Raw genomic sequence first — 17,368 nt, 5'->3', positions numbered from 1 at the left:
TGAAGTCAATTACTGATGCAATTGTCTCACCTGTATATTCAGAAGGACATAAAAGCTGAGTCCAAATGCCAAAAGCAAGAAGACAAATACGACTGTAGACCTCAGCAAAGTTTTCAAAATTACTTCCAACATAACAATGAAAATTCCACAATTTTCAAATCTAGAAAAATAAAAAAATTATATTTCCTCACTTTTGTGGTCAGAGTGTATTTCACTGCGTGACAATATTTATCATGTATTAAATTAGGTATATGTTTCATAGATGAGACCATTGAGTCCATTTTGGGAAAAAAAGACATAAAAATGTATGAATAATAAGCCTAACCTTCAGGCTGTTCATCAAATGATTCTCCTCCCACCTTTTGTTAATGTTTACCTTCTATCATTTTTCCACTTGAGCACTAGATGTTACTTCAACCAAAGTAGGAGAGAAAACCCCATAGCTCCCCAATAACAAAGAGAATCATGGTAAATGCTTGCTAAAGGAATTATAGAGACAAATCATGTGTTGCACCAAGCAGAGAATGATTAAATGAGCCTGTGTTCTTGAAGGCCCCTGTTACAGGGCACACCACACATGATTTGCATTCAAATCCAAAAAGTAATTCCTTTTCTGGGATTGACCCCTTCTGTTTTCCCATCTCAGCACCCTGCATGGTAGAATATTTGGACAGATAATGGGTATCATCTGGTTACTAGCTTGTTCTCCTCCTTTGCCAAAGATTACTTACCAAAAGTGAGAATCACAGGATGTCAAAACTGTCACTACCCAATACGGACAAAAATCAAAACATCACATTGTAGCTCACAAATATACATGCATATTATGTATAACTCAACAAATAAGACAGATTTTTAAAAATTTGAAAAGGACTTCAGTTAAGTTCCCAGAGATGTTGAAAAACTTGCCAAGGTCACTGAATATGACAGAACAAAAGGAATGACAGTTGTGCAGCCTGACTTGAACCCTCCTGGGCCACTGGGTCTCATCAAGGTGCAAGATCATTGTGCTCCTGACAGTAATGTGGATGGGACAGTGGAAAATGCATGAACCCTGGAGTCAGAAGACTGGTTAAATACTTAAGTCTTGACTTACTAGCAGAGATCTTTAGCAAGTTGCTCATTAAAATGCTTAAACTTCTTTTATATAGAAAATTAATGACATAACATTTATTCATTGTAAAAGCAATGTGAAATAACATTGAATTGAACAACAATAAGTGGGAGAAGTTGGATTTATTTTTTCTTTTATTTTTAATACCACATTTATTTCCCATACTGCTTATCATTTCATTTTGAACATTTTACCCCAAAGTAAATGCTTGTCAAATAATATCAAGTAAAGAAAGAAATGCCAGAACTTGTACACTCATTTACTCCCTACGTTTAATCTAGATTTCTCTAGCTCAGTGGTTCTTGACCAGGAAGATTTGGCACTAAGGGGGCATTTGGTAATGTCTGGATAGATCTGGGCTGTCACAATAGAGATAGGGGTAGGTGCTATCAGTACCTAGTGGGTAGAATCCAGAAATGTTACCAAACATTTTATAATACACAAGACAAGTCCCTAAATACATACACACCAAAAGAGAATTAACTGAGCCAAAAGTTCAATAGTGCTGAGGTTGAAAGACCCTCATCTGCATTCTGAATTCCACAATCCCCTGCTATACACACACACACACACACACACACACACACACACATCTTCATATTTTAAAACAACTGGAAAAAAGGAATAAGTCCATTATAATTTCATGTAATTTAAAATAGTTTTGCATTTGATATTAAAAATGTTTAAAGGACATAGAAATAATTCAAACTGGCTTTACCTTTGAAGATACAATAAGAAGTTCATCCAATAGAAGTATATTGCAATCGCTCCACATTGCCACTGCACATTCGCCGGCACATTAACAAATAAGGGCAGCACGAAAATGATGCTAGTTGTGTAGATAAGCCATTCCAAGGCATTGTTATAATCCAAAAAGTAATTCCTTTTCTGGGATTGACAATAATGCACAATTATCACATATAGAGACCCGGTATCTATGGAGATACACACACACACACACACACACACACACACACACACATACATATGTCTACAAATGACCAAGGAGTCACCTTCTGTCATCTGGGTTGCTTCAGAGTCCTTGGGCCCCCAAAGTATGTATGCAAAAATGCTGGAGATGGCCCAGAGTCATCAATTGACCTGGTGCTATGAGAGTCTGATACCTAAGAAAATCCTACAAGTTTGTGGGCTTATGCTGCAGAGCCCATTCCATCATAAAGTAACCTCTAGGGGTCAAGTTGGTTTAGTAATTTCTGAGATCTCTGTGTCCATATAGGAACACATGGCCCTCTCTGGATACATACAAACTGTCTGCCTCTAAACATGCTTGAGACCTTCAGAGATTTCACCAGGAAATGAGAACAAATCATAATGGTATTGTTAAAAGATTTCATATTTGGGGCATTAAATTTCATGTAGGATAGACCATTTTAATATCAGTAAGAAAATGTGGAGACCAAATCTGTCAGAACATATAAACTTAATAGTTCAATTTAAACTATAATCTGCAATTTTCATTTTAAGAAAATGAAAAAATGACGAGAGATTAAGTTATATACCTTAAATCACTTAAGGTAAAGTAGAACAAGATAGTCTCTCAAAATTTTGATAATTTACTTAAAATATATAAATGAAAGTCTTTGTAATAATATAATAGTAAATAAATGCAAAGCATCATTATTATGTGCACTCATTAATGCAAACATCTGTGCATGCAGGGACACAATGCAAGAAAGAAAATTTTCACAGAAACAGAGGTGCTGTATCAGAGCTATATGAATTAGAAAATAATATTCACAAAATGACCCACAAAAAAAGACAAATAATAAAATATTACACCTCTACACAGAAATAAAGAATCCAAGACATTTATCAAAGCAAGGACCTGCAGATCATTTGCATGATACTTGGGTCTGATCTGAACTTGGTTACCATTTGAAAATATAAAGTACAAAGTAAAATAATATGTCATGAAAATGTTCCAAATTTTATTATAACTTGAAATTTTATCCAATAAAGAAAAGAATTTCTATTAGGAAAAGAATTCAAACAGAGAACCATTTGAGCCTTCAGCCAGATAAATTCTTTGTAAAAATTATATTTTAAATGATCAAATTCAAGCCTAACTATTATTTTAACAAAACATTAAAAATGATATCAGAGAAAACATATGAAAGTTATTCATAATGCTCATTTGTAGCCAGTCAGATTCATCTATATCAGTAAAAATGGAATATCTCTTTCTCAAATACATTAAAGCTATAGTGACCTTACCTGAAATCATGTACTTCTGAAAGTTTATGCTTATTTTAAAGGTCTACATTAGCCAAGCTATGTGATTTTATTATGACATTACACTAGTTCAAATAATTGTTTATCAAGTAGTTTATTTATATTAAAAAATTTTGCAATTTTAGAGATATGAAACATGTTATTTACCTGTTGGAAAATCTGAACCACTTCTTTGCAATATCCAAATATACTTGATAAAAAAACTAAAATCATACAAACTTGTATAGCATATGAGTTCTGAAATGAAAAATATATAAGATGAGTAGTTATAAAGGATACAAAATTAAACAACATGTTAGTGGCTTCATCATGTCCCACTACTAAGTATTTATTTTGTTTTCCTTTTATTTCATTTGTAGGTACTGCCCACATTTGAATTAAACAGAAAACCACTGTGATACAAATACTCATCTCATTTAGTTAAGATGATACATACTCATTTCATATTGTTCTTATTAAGAGATGTTCAAAAATTGCCAAATGATTTCTAAAGGATACAAATCTACATACCTCTACATTTTGTAAATTGTGGTAAAATGCACATAACATAAATTTGCTAATTTAAAAGCCTTACATTTGATATATACATTTATGTTTTAAAATGTACAATTTGGTGGCATGAAGCAAACTCATAATCTTATATCACCATCACCACTGTCTAGTTCTATACTTTTTCAGTCCCAAATGGAAATCTTATGCCCATTAAGCATCTCTGCCCAATTCCTTCTCTCTTTAGTCCCTGGCAACCACAAATCTGCTATTATATAGACATATGTTAAAGTATACTTTTTGGTATTCAAGACAGATCATACGTCTCAATTCTTTTTAAATTAGTTATGAATTCATTTACTGACCTATCATATTCCTTCTAACTCCACAAGGGATTTTTGAAGAAATTTGTACCATATGCAAATAACCATATAGTTATTTACCATATCAAAATCCTGATATTTCAGATTTATTATGGGGGTGGTATCACTAAGGAAAAATACATTTTTTTATCTTTTATTTGAAAGAGTTGAAGTTAGAAAATACCGTAGAGTCTAATATTTCCAAATGATCACTTGTTTCATTGATGATTCCAGTTGAGTTGAAAGCCATTCCTGGCTTTACATTTACAACAAGTAAGGTCATAGGTATGAGTCCAAGACAGTAAGATCCGAGGTTCATCATATGGGCTCTAAATCCATAGGCACACCTATAAATAAATAAGCAAAGATAATTGAGTCATTTTAAACAAAAATACTTACTCAGGATACCTGTAGGGAAAGATTTATAATATCTCTCAGAAATATATTTGGTAAATTCATTGAATTTTAAAACCAAAAACATCTTCTAATTTACTTTATCAACCAAAGAAGGAATCTCAACTTCTGAGTAAATTGTGATTCACTTAAAGTTTCTCCAATTAATGGAAGAGCAGAGACTTCAGCCCATATGATGTGACTGGCAGTTGAATGCTTTCTTGTAGAACACACCTCCCACTTCATTGTCAACTAACTGCAGGATCCAGCACACTTCTTCAAGTCTTAGGCAAAATTTCTCTCTCACCCCTCAAATATTTATTTAGTGTCAAAGATGTAAAATGCCAGCATTTTAATGCTAACATTTGCCATTGATAATAATTTCTTTTCAAAATTATAAAATATTAAAATATTATTTAAAATAATTGCTTAGAGCTTTTAATAGATATAAGAGGTACCTCACTTAAAAAAGAAATACTACCCAATACCTACCATTTCATGAGTAAATATTCTTTACACACAGGATGATTGAGAAGCTCTATGCGGTTATGTTGTACCATGACCTAAGAAATAAGGAAGCAGCATAAAAATACAATCATATTAAACAACTAAACATAAGCTTGAGCTTTTTTCTAGTTTTATAACTTTATTTTAATATTATAAAATTAACATTTGCTTATGCTAGAAAATTTGAAAAGTCAAAAAATAAGTAAAAAATGTTTAAATACAAGTGAGAAAGAATTATTTATACAGATATGATTATTTGATTAAATTTGTCTCTTTTGATTTCTGACTGAGATTCCATGAGCTTTATAATCTTATACAGGGTTACAAAACGAAAGGACTTTAAGGATAAATTAGCAAGGGAAACACTTTCATTCTATTCTTAAAGAAATTTAGCCCTTTATTCAGAAGGAGTATAGATAGTAGAATACACATAAATAGTAGTTAAAAATAATCTGTAAATCATAAGTTTTCATAAGCATCATTAGAAACTATGATTATGTTTTTAAAAATTATTTTTTTCATTATTCAAGAAATACACAGACAAAATAGTGTCATCAAGAAGGCAGAATAGGAAGACTTAAACCATCCTTCCTCCATGGACCACTGCCTTAGAGAACCCAGAACCCAGTTAAGGGTTCCTGTACTTCAGATGGGCATTAAGCCAAGAAGAACCACATCAATGATAGGAGGAGAATTAGTGGCATTTGCTTGCTATAGTCCCTTCTTCTGGCACAGTGCAGTGCCAGGTGGAGTAAAGTTTCAACTCCGGGCTTCTCCCCAGGGAGAGAGAAAGAAGGTGAAATGTACATCCAATATTCTGGTTTTGGGGGGCTTCCCCAGGTAATAATTTTTACTTAGTCTGAATCTAAGCATCAATAGGAATAGGCAACAGGAGGGGGACCTGACTGCAAAGCAGATCACTGGGGCTTGGACTAGCACCAAAGAACCTGCAGTATCAAAATTAGACACTAGGCAGTGCTTTGACATCATGGCTTGCTGCAGCAACAGAGAGGCTGCAGTCAGACACAGACTAGGGGAAGTCTTTAGTAGAAACAAGCAAACCTCATCACAGAAGGTTACATATTCAAGCCTAGATAAAATGAATTCCTAGAAAAGGCTCGTGAGGTCTTCAGAATCTCTAGTTGGGTTGACCTTATGCAAAGTCATATAGTAAAGAATGAGTAAGGTGACTATATATATACATTTTTCCAAGTTAAAATGAAAACATGAAACAAATACTTGTAAGAGTGGTTTGCCTAGTTAAACTATTCCTAATATTTAAAAACACTATATATTTTTTAATATTATAAAATTGTATATATAGTGTTTTTAAATATTAAAAACATTATATTTGTTTTCTATGTGTTTTAATTAAAAGAATCTTCTTAAAAAATGCTTCCTAAGTGTTGAAAATGTTTTAAATCAATGACAAATGGGATAAATCTACCACTGTAAGCAAATAAGCACATTGTAGGCTTAAATATCACCCAAATTAAATATAAATAAGACTTGAAATATCAACATATTTAGCTATGATAACAGAGTGTTTTAAGGGGTCCCACTCTGCATGTACCATTAATGAAATAGCCCCCCACCAGCTCATCCGCCTTAATCTCAGAACCCAATTTTATGTGCTTCCCAATTATTACATCTAGACTTTCAGTCTTCTGAGCACAATAATTTCCCATACCAGACTGGCTGCTCCTCCTGAAGAACCCCCATAAGCTCACTTATAACTACAATCATGGGCTGATGAGACACTCACTGAGTAGTGAGTATATTTTTTTAATGAGTCTATTTCATATAAATTATACTATGCCCATTATTATATAGAGTATATTTCTTTTTGGATCTTATATAGATTTTACTTTTCCCATCTCATTCTGGTGCAAGAGACATTGAAGAATTTTTTTTTCTCATAGAAGAACGGCAGAAATATTCACAAAATGTTTTCTAAGTATCACAATAGTGGAGTACTACTACATCACTTGGTTATTGATTCTGACCTATAATATCAACTTCAAAACATAACATACCCTAGCAGAGCTAAAATCCCTTTGCTATCACCAGCACTGAGGACATAGGATACATTACATAAAGTCCCCATTCATGTGCAGCCTTCACATTCCAAGTGCTTAGTGATTCTTCTAGACTTCATATTATGATCTATAACAAAGGGTTTCATGTAGGACAATGAATTTATTTAAAGTGAATGAAAATTCTTCATTGATTCAGATCAGTGTTGACCAATAGAACTTTTGTGGTGATGGCAACATTTTATATCTGAAATGTAGGTAATCAAATTGAAAAAAAATAATTCAAACTAATTTCCATTTAAGTAACCACATGTGATTAGCTACAGTATCAGACAGCATGTATGTAGACCCATGTTTGAAAATTAATCCTCAAATATATTGCTTTTTTGTTTTGCATGCACAAAATTTTAAGTTGTTGCCAGTATTTGTATATAGTTGTTGCCTGGGCTGGTCCCACTGTCCTTTCAACCAGGGGCTCATATTACTCTACTGTTGCCTGTTTTCTCTGTATCCAATCTGACTCTTGATTGACAGTAATGGGTTATAGGCATGGCCATAATTGATTCACTGGTTAAATTCTGGAATAAGAGCTTGTTTGGAGCAAGCCTTGGGAAGTCCTGGATCATGTTGTGTGTGCAGAGTGATCCAGATGGGATTTATTTCTCTAGAAGAATCTGAGCCTCTAAAAGGTCACAGTTTATCTTAGAGCCCAGCTACTGGCTAATCTTGGGAACTATGGCTATAAAATGTCACATTCTGCATTTTCCTTTAGTTTAAACTGGAGGAAATTCTTGAATATTTAAATGGACAGTGGTGGGGAGCAAATACTAAGTGTGTTGTCAAGTTTTAAATGACCATTCTCACTGAAGTGTGGAACTTTAAGTCAATGAAATTTCAGCAATGATTGAAATGTCTATTTGCTTTATTAAAAAAAATTAAGGGTTAGATCACATGGCAGACACAGACATTGAAATATAAACATAGTCTGAATAATGAAAATAACAGACTTACATTGAGGACTGAAAGAGGCTCATATATAATACCCTGTATTGGTGTTGTGTGTTTGGTTAATTCCAATGGACACTGAAGATATCTGAAATTGTACTCAATCTGTAGAAGGTAAATTTTTTAGAAAAAATTATAGTTACTCTAGCATAGACCCCAAAAGTAGTTCTTTACAAATCAAATATGTCTACAATTCTGCTGAAAATTAATGCAAAGAAGAGTGAGTCATTTCAAGTAGAGAAAAGAAAATTAAATTATTATAAAAATATTATGGAAAACTATTACTTGATTGCTTTACAACTCATAGCCATGGAAAAAGAATTATTATTAAAAAATCATTTAAATTTAAACCTTCATTCTTCACACAAAACCACGTAAGAAACAACATTAATGGTGCTATTAGAAACCATTAAAATATTTGGGGAAAAGTATAAGGGGAAAATTCTTTCAAGCAGAAAATACAATCATATGACAAATGAAACTAATACATACTATTCACAATTGAATATAGAACTATAATAACACTGTGTTTTTAATATTCTCCCAAGAATTTTAATAAAATAAATTTAAATTATCAAGATGAAATAAACTTACATGGTAGTCTCGGCAAGACTTATCTTCTGTGGAAGGTATCATACAGAAATCTAAAAGAACCTTCAAAAGAAAAAACAGCCAAAATATTGGGGCAGTGGGCATCATATAAAAATTTTATATAAGCATTTTATCTGTTTCTTAAACAGCAAACAAAGATATTCTCCCTTCCTTTTCTGTGCTTCTTTCACCTCAAGGATAAGTCATAATCCATGTCATTCAAGAACAAGATTTAAAATACAAAATGTCACAACTACATCTGCATGATTTAGAAATATCAGATGATTCATAAAAAATAGCTTGAGAATTAAATAGCATTTACTAAAATTTGGGTAAGAGCTACTTCATTAGTTTTGTCTAATATTTTGTATCTTTATAGATTTCTAGAGAATATATAGATTATTAAGGATTCCTTTGCTCATTATTTTACAGTGACAATTATTGTCCTTAATTGATATCTTTCACCTCAGCATTGAGATCTTCCTATGGTATAGGTCACATCTTCCATATTCTATAGTCTGGAATACTGCATTTGCTTTTGTATTTCAGTTACTGAGCAACACTGAGAAAGTATAATAGTATAAATATAATAGTAAAATCGTACAATTTTACTATTAAAATGTATTTATAATGTATTATTATAAATTATAGAAACAATAAAATTTTACAAATGTCAATGTCTGTGTCTGCCATGTGATCTAACCCAGAAGGCAGTGGACAGGATTGTTGGGGATAGAGGTTGAAATGAGAAATAACTGAATACATTCCAGATGTTACACAATGGGAAAGAACACTCATGGGGTTATTAGAGGTAATCTTAGAGTGTGTGGAGACAGATATTTTGGGGACCTCTGTCTATATAAAAGATTTGAATCATCCCAAATCTGGTGGCCCAAAGACATGATCCTGAAAAAATAATATTGTCTGGCCAGTCTACCCTCTTGGAACTAGGACTGGATATTAGACCTCAGATGGCCCCATATTTATTCTGAACCTCTAAGGTGCCCAGGGGAGAAATGATTGGGTTGAAAGAGTTTTAACTCAATCAATGATTTAATCTCCTGATAGTGATTAACTGAGTGATAACTGAGATGGTGGGGTGAGCCTGGAGGAGGTGGGAATTGGGTTGTGGCATTTGATGTATATTTGTATCTGGCGAGTGGACTCTCTCTCTCTCTCTGCTTCTTGACCACCATGATGTGAGTTGCTTCCCTCTGCCACACACTCCACCATGATGTTCAGCCTCATCTTGAGCCCCAAGAAGTAGAGCCGGTCTTCTATGGACTAAGACCTCTGAAACTGTGAGCCCTCAATTAAATTTTTCCTTCTCTAAAATTGTTTTGGTCAGATCCTTTAGTTACAGAGGTGAAAAAGCTGAATAAATTAGGTTGTAATTACAATAAAACCATATCACATGGCATGTGTATATCCATAAGGTTGTTGTTTGGGGGGCTTACTTTCATGCATTCAGGGAGGTATTCTACCATTTCCATGGTTGGACATCTATTGCTTGGAGAATGATGAGTAAAAACCTGAAGACATTCATCCCACCTGTAGAGACAAACACAGGTCTTTATCCTCCTTCTCTGCACAATTAACTCAACTTAGATCTAACTCAAATTAGATCTTTAAGTTAAATCTAGCTTTAAGTTTATTATCGATATGCACTTCTTGTCCATTGGAGCCAATGTGTGAACCAAGATCAATCCATTAGGAGGGTCTTTATTAATAGACATTAGGAATGTGGGCAAATTCCAGAATGGCTGTATAATTATTGTATTTTCTTTAAATGTCTTTCTAAAGAAGGCAGGTCTTTATCTTCTTTTTCTCCTGAAGTCATGAAATGGTATTTTCAGACCTGATCATGTTGGCTAGAGATATTCACATTCAAATACATATCAGCAATTTGGTATGTGGTCCACATTTAATAGTTAATTCACACACACACACACACACACACACACACACACACACCCCTAAAATACTGAATTAAACTACAAAATATTATGTTAGATATATTAAGAAGCATAGGCTCTGTCGGAACCTCACAGAGTTTACCCCTTTTCTTCTTGGATGGGGTAAGAAGGAGCTTATGATATCAAGGAGAAACCAAATCTATAACATGAAGCAAAGAAAGCCCATTGATGTCCAAGATCCTATAAAGCAATGAGAATCTGATCCTAAAAACAACTCAAATTTTCTTGTTTCCCTATAGGTTAAAGTCCATTTGAATATCTGTATTATCAACATAAAACTTCTGGTTCTACACTTTTATTGGCTGATGTTTCAAAGGAAATGGGTTTTTAAGACATCCCATGCTCAAAACATAGGCTACATATGCCTTGAATATGAATTTGCTCAGTTCGTTGTCCACTACTGGGTGACATGGAGCCTCATACATATCTTGTTGACAGAGAAAAGATATTTTGAGAAGTGGAAAAACTACCCTCTAAGGTCATCTTTAAACTCCTTAGAGTATACTTTAAAAACTTATAACCACAAAAGATCACGTGTTAAGGAAAAATTCACTAGATAGCACTGGTATCCTTAGGGAATTTTTTTACTGACATCCAGTTTTGGAGTTTAGTTAGCAAGAGTGTTTTCAGGCAAGTTTAGATAGGTGACTCTGCCCTGCCCTGACAATGACCATGGTGCCCCATCCTTGATATCCTTGGATCCCTCCAGTCTCACAGCAGGACTACCAAGGTGGCTTTATGTTCACAGAGTTAAAGTTTATAGAAATGAAAATGGAAAACCAGAGAATGAACCAATATGCCTGTTGTCACCCAAAAGGTCCATTAAAATTTGCAAACAACTGACATTTTAATATGTCAACTAAAGTCTGAGAGCCATTTTTCTTTTGTGTTTCTTCTAAGTCTGTGAATCATCCCTGACACCACAGGATGCTGCGTAATGGTGGACAAGAAGCCACGGTACCTTTTGCTCCTGATGGTTGTGAGCACCACCTCCTTCCTCTTATTGTGAAGCGCAATGTGCAGAAAGGAGGCCTGCTGCTTGTTCAGGATGATTTCTGCATCGTGGCTCAGAAGCAGTGCCACCGCCTTGGCATGCCCTTCACGGGCAGCAAAGTGCAGCGCAGTGTTCTTTTAGAGGAAACAGAATACAGAAAATGAGGTGACAAAAGCTAATCGTCCTTGGGCCATTTTATTGCCTCATTTCATTGTTGAATTGCTTAAAAAAAATTGATCAACAAAGCTTACGACTTAATACCAAAATACACAGATGTAAAACTGGTGATCAGAATCAAGCTTCCAAATAATGTTTGTCATTCAATCATGGTACAGGGTGTGAATTTCAAGGGTTTGGGGTGTGTACACTGCTTTTGTGGTGGGATGACTCCACAAGGACAGAGGAGAAGCCTTCATGGTAAGGATGTTATGGGAACATAGAAGAAAATAATCCTGGCAGATTTAACATCTAGCAGAGCTGTGGTTTCCAGGTGTTATCACAAGCTTGTCAAATAAAAAAAAAAATCAGAGATTCCTACAAGGTTGACAATTCTTATTCTTGCCATTTAAAGATTTTTTTAAAAAAATAAGAGGGATCTTCTATCTCTGTCAGTTCATGAACAAATGCATATTTCAATGCTTACTCTTCACAAAAGGAGAAAGAACAGAATAGCACAATAAAGGACAGTAAGTCAGATGATTATACTTCAAAATAATACACTCACTCCTGATCTCTTCTTTTCTCCAGGTTGACTAGAGAGTGGTGAAAAAATTTATCATCAGACCACAGTGGCCCTGGATAGGTCTCTGTGACACTGGATGAGTGGCCTTAACATGCACCCACCCTTTAGTGCCCTTCTATTTCTGTTCCCCTTGTCCTCACTCCTCACTCCAAGAGCTTATTTGTTAAAAACTCATTAAAAGGCTAGAGATAGAGCATAGCAAAGAATATGGCTTTCCTGCAATTTCAGAGTGTTGTTCTATATCAAGATTTTGAACTGGCAAGAGGAAAACAGGACATACCCCTTCTTCATCTAGCCGGTCTGTACACTTCAAATTGGTATCGAGAATGACCTTCATGGTCTGAGTGTACCCACCCATGGAAGCATGATGCAAAGCCGTCCAGCCATTGTGGTCACTGTTGGAGAGTCAAGAGAAGACATGTACACATGCTCTGTATCAATGACATGTGGGAAGGATGCCACTGGGTTCATCATCAGTGGACGTGATGACAAAAGCATAATTGAGATCTAGTGACTCAATAGTTAGCATATCACATATGAGATAAATTTGAAGCCCAGTGGTCTTAAACACTCTATCTTTAATGTGATTCACATGATATTTTATTTAGTGGAATAAAATATAAATGATACAAACATATCACCAAACACTTGTGGAGGAAACCATTAGCATTTCTGTATCACACATATTTTTTCAAAACTATAATGTGTTCATACACAGTATTTTCGATATTGTTTCCTTGAATACCGATCAAAAAAAAAACCACTCCATGATGGTGGTATTAGTATTCATAATCCATAGCTATTGCACATGACTTAACATACTTAGTTTCACTTATGCTTCTAAGCATTTAGTTCTGTATTCTCTGTGCTATCAAAGATGCTCACTCAATCCCTTTGAAAACGTTTGTCCTTTTTTCACAGAAACTCAAGTCGTAAATATGATGAATGCTTGTCATATTAGTAGTACATTTCCACATTAGACATAGGGGGAAAAAGTGACATAATTTAATTGTAGTTTTAACAAGCATCTATCTTAAGGTGCAAGAGTCACTTTGCTATGTCGGTTATGATATAATTAAGAAATAAATCTTGGCTTGGGTCCACTTGGGTCCCCTTTCCATACTTGCCACTCAGTGTCCCTTGAAAATAGGAAGAAACTGAGCAAAGCATTCAGTTTAGAACTATGACACTAATTTGCTGGCATCCGTCTTCTGATGAAGAGATGTGCTTTGAAACATCTGGCTAATGAGCTGCTTGCTACCTACAACTTTGGTGAAAGTAGAAGATAGCTCACCAAACCTCTATAAATGTTTCCAGGTTTTCTTTTTCTTTTTACAAAGATGTCATGGCACATATCTTATGATACTTACATATTTTGACTTGGTTTTGTTCCTTGTGTTATATTTCCTTTAAGTATAATGAGGTTTATTCAGTTCACTCTTAATGTTTGCTATTCTCAATTTTTATGCCCATTATTTATTAGGTTGAATGAAAAGTAAGTCCTTTGAATGTGTATGGCTTTGTGTCTGTGTGTGCATAAATTTACATGCACACACACCTACACAAATGTAGTTTTGTATCTGCATGAGTAGACAGCAACATGATAAAGTAAAATATGAGGAAATGTATTTCAAAGGTTCTCAGAAATGGCAACAATTCTATAAACTTCAGAGTCTTCATGTGTCAACTGAGAATAATACTGAACTCCCTTTTAATATTTGAGAAGTTTTATACACTTTGAGGATTTAGTCAGATGAGTAAAACTAGTTAGTGAGATATAAAGTTAGATACCATTACTAATATATACCAGAAAAGCTGTTTGAAAACGACTAATTACAAAGAACATATGAACGTTCCAGTCATATGGCCTCACCTGAGAAATAATGCACCTTTTTTCAGAAGAAGTTGAACCACTTTATCATGTCCATTTTTTGCTGCCAGGTGGAGAGGGGTCATTCCATGAAGGTCGCCTTCATTCAAGAGCCTCGTGTCGCTTATGTCCTGTAGGAGCCTCTGACAGGTGTTGATACGCCCATAACTTGAAAAAGATGGGTTTCATATTTTCATAGTGGATGTTAAACAGAAAGAAGATATACTTACATGTTGTGCAGACTGACCCTCACCTGGCTGCAAAATGCAAGGGTGACTTTTTATCTTTGCTTTTGGAATGAATGGATACGTTGAAACCAAGCAAGTTATTCACAGAGACAGGGACCCCCTGTCTACATGCATAATGCAGAGGAGTACACCCATCATTGTCTTCATCCATGACCAGCTCCTTGATATGTTGCATCTATTGGAAAAAATACACATTCTACATATAATTCTCCTCTTATGCTAATGCAGAATTTTGCCAACTATTCCATACATATTATTTTCTAAAAAGGATCAATGTATATTCCTGAAGGAAAAAATAATAAACAGCAAATTAAATTATAAACTAGAGCAAATTAAAGATGGATGAATTCTTATGCTCTATCCCTTTATAATGTACCAATGTTGCCAAATTAAAGGCTCTGAGAAGTCCTAAAAGTAGGAAAATGCAAATAAGAGTTTTATCAACGTTTTCCTGACATATTTGACCACACTTCCCTCTCTGACCCTCTTTTTATTGTTTCCCCAAATAACAATAGTTTTTTTTGTTATAAACAAGAGTTTAATGTGCTATGTTGGGCAAAAAGGGATAGGATGTTAAAAATAGAACTTCATATGTTCTTTTATAGTAAAAAAGAATGGCAATTAAGGCATTTCATCCAATCATTAAGCATATTTGTTATTTTTTGTTTAAAATATTCAAGCATATATATATATATATATATATATATATATATCTTAATTCTTTATTAAAGGCAATGACAATCTGAAAATCTGTCTATTGTAAAAATATGGCACACTTCACATAAATCTAATAGTCACTCAGTAAATATTAGTTGGCTAATATAAATATGGGGATCATGCTTTTGGCTTGTCATCAGTGAGTCAAGTATGCTACGTAGTTTTCTTCATTACCGATGACGTATGGTTAGTTCACTCACATACTTGACCTTTCCACTGATATGCAATTCATACTGGTGGAAGAGTGAAGAAAACATGACCAATTATTTTCACCTGCATCCCACACAGGCAGTGGAAATAGGACTACCCTCAGTGGAATGGGCTGGCTAAGATACAAGCTAAGAAAAATAGAATGACGAAAAAAAACAGAGGACACAGAAAATAATTTCAAAAGTGGGGGCAGGACAGGCAAGCCAATCATACAGATCAAGCCTCTATACCGTAGGAAAATGGAGCCTGTGCCTGCTTTATTTATATTGGGGGACATCAAAGGCATTCCATAGAATGTTGTTCTCTTAAAAAGGTTAAAGGTGGACTGTTCAGTTCCCAATGATGCCCATCTCCGGAGCTAGTATGAGGTATCTTCCTAGTAGAATGGAGATAAATGTAACGTGCATTGGGCAATCTATTGCCTTGGGATAACCATGGATAGTTTGCAATGCCTAACCTAAATCTACCTGGCTACCACACTGAGAGAAGATGCTCATATAATTCACGGATGGCTTCCTGCAAATTACATATGTCTATGTATTACAGGCAATTATCATCATCACCCATCTCCTTACCTTTACCATGATATAGATATTCAAACATAACATCTTTATTTTAAAACATTTTTCAAATCCTAGAATCAGTCTTCATAACAATAAAAATAATAATAAACACCACTAGTTTACTCTCTATTGAGCATAATTCAGTTTTGACAATCCATAGTCATATATTACCTGCATGAACTCAGGTTGCAAATTTTTTAATCCATAGGGTTGCTGAACAGTCAAATGTAAAAAATTACGTCCAAGATGATCCTTTATGTCTACTCTGGCACCTAAAAGACATGGTATAAATATAAATTCTATTCATTCATTTAATGCATATCCTTATTTATTTAATACAATCTTATTATTGTTTGTATTATTGAATTCTTTACTTAATAAGAGATTTTAATGCCTTAATTTTAATATTTATTTTATTTTAATGTTTATTTTATATTTTATGTTTAATTTTAATATGTTTATTTTATTTTTTCCACTTTTTGGTGCACTATAGCTATCCATATAGTGGAATTTATTGTAGATATCTGTACATGCACACGCTATAACATATAATTTGGCCAATATCATTCCTCCATATTTCCCCTTCCTTCCCTTCTCCCTTCCCACAGTCACTTTCCTGTGCTCTTCTGATCTCCCTTTCATTTTCTGGAGACAATCCCCTTACACCTTTCTTTTCCTTTTCCTCCCTCGCTTCCACATGGGAGAAAACATGCACTCCTTGACCTTTTGAGTTTGACTTATTTTGCTTAACATAATGTTTTCAAGTTCTACCCATTTTCCTACAAATGATATAATTTCATTTTTATAAGTCTGAATAAAACTTTGTTGTGTGTTTATAGCATATTTTCTAGGTGATAGACACCTAGGCTGGTTCACAGTTGTCTACTGTGAATTGTGAAGCTACAGAGATGTGTGTGCTTGTATCTCTGTGGTATCATGACTTCAGTTCTTTAAATAGCCTGGAGTGGTACAGCTTGGTTATATAGTGGTTCCTTTCCTATTCTTTTGAGGAGACTCCATACTGCTCTCCAGTGGTTATACTAATTACAATCCCACCAACAATGTAAGTTTTTCATTTTTCTCCACCTCCTCTCCAGAATTTTATTATTGTTTGTATTGTTGATAGCTACCATTCCTTAAACTTATAGACAATGTTATCTAGATAAGAAAACTAAACATTTTAAAATGGGTTTTACTCTTTGTGTGTGTATATGTATGCGCATGCATGTGCAAGTGGGTAAATCTGTATGATATATTACATTAATACATAAAGCCTTAATATAAATATGCAGAGATTG

General features: G+C 34.2%; 1 protein-coding gene across 1 annotated transcript in view; it reads right to left on the bottom strand.

Moving 5' to 3' along the window:
* Trpa1 (transient receptor potential cation channel subfamily A member 1) overlaps nt 1-17,368 on the bottom strand; it is a 48,062-nt gene that overhangs the window by 11,461 nt on the left and 19,233 nt on the right. Inside the window, exons 11-23 of the mRNA XM_078017034.1 lie at nt 16,242-16,342; nt 14,586-14,755; nt 14,336-14,500; nt 12,743-12,857; nt 11,688-11,854; nt 10,208-10,301; nt 8,754-8,813; nt 8,166-8,264; nt 5,104-5,174; nt 4,403-4,565; nt 3,515-3,604; nt 1,833-2,002; nt 31-160 (exon numbers count right to left, since the gene is read on the bottom strand). Of these exons, the coding sequence (XP_077873160.1) occupies nt 31-160; nt 1,833-2,002; nt 3,515-3,604; nt 4,403-4,565; nt 5,104-5,174; nt 8,166-8,264; nt 8,754-8,813; nt 10,208-10,301; nt 11,688-11,854; nt 12,743-12,857; nt 14,336-14,500; nt 14,586-14,755; nt 16,242-16,342 (1,595 nt within the window). The remainder of the gene's footprint in view (nt 1-30; nt 161-1,832; nt 2,003-3,514; nt 3,605-4,402; nt 4,566-5,103; nt 5,175-8,165; nt 8,265-8,753; nt 8,814-10,207; nt 10,302-11,687; nt 11,855-12,742; nt 12,858-14,335; nt 14,501-14,585; nt 14,756-16,241; nt 16,343-17,368) is intronic.

The sequence above is a fragment of the Ictidomys tridecemlineatus genome, chromosome 7 (assembly GCF_052094955.1).
Source record: "Ictidomys tridecemlineatus isolate mIctTri1 chromosome 7, mIctTri1.hap1, whole genome shotgun sequence".
Taxonomy (NCBI): Eukaryota; Metazoa; Chordata; class Mammalia; order Rodentia; family Sciuridae; genus Ictidomys; species Ictidomys tridecemlineatus.
Note: the sequence above shows the minus strand (reverse complement) of the source record. Positions and strands in the feature narration are given on the sequence as shown.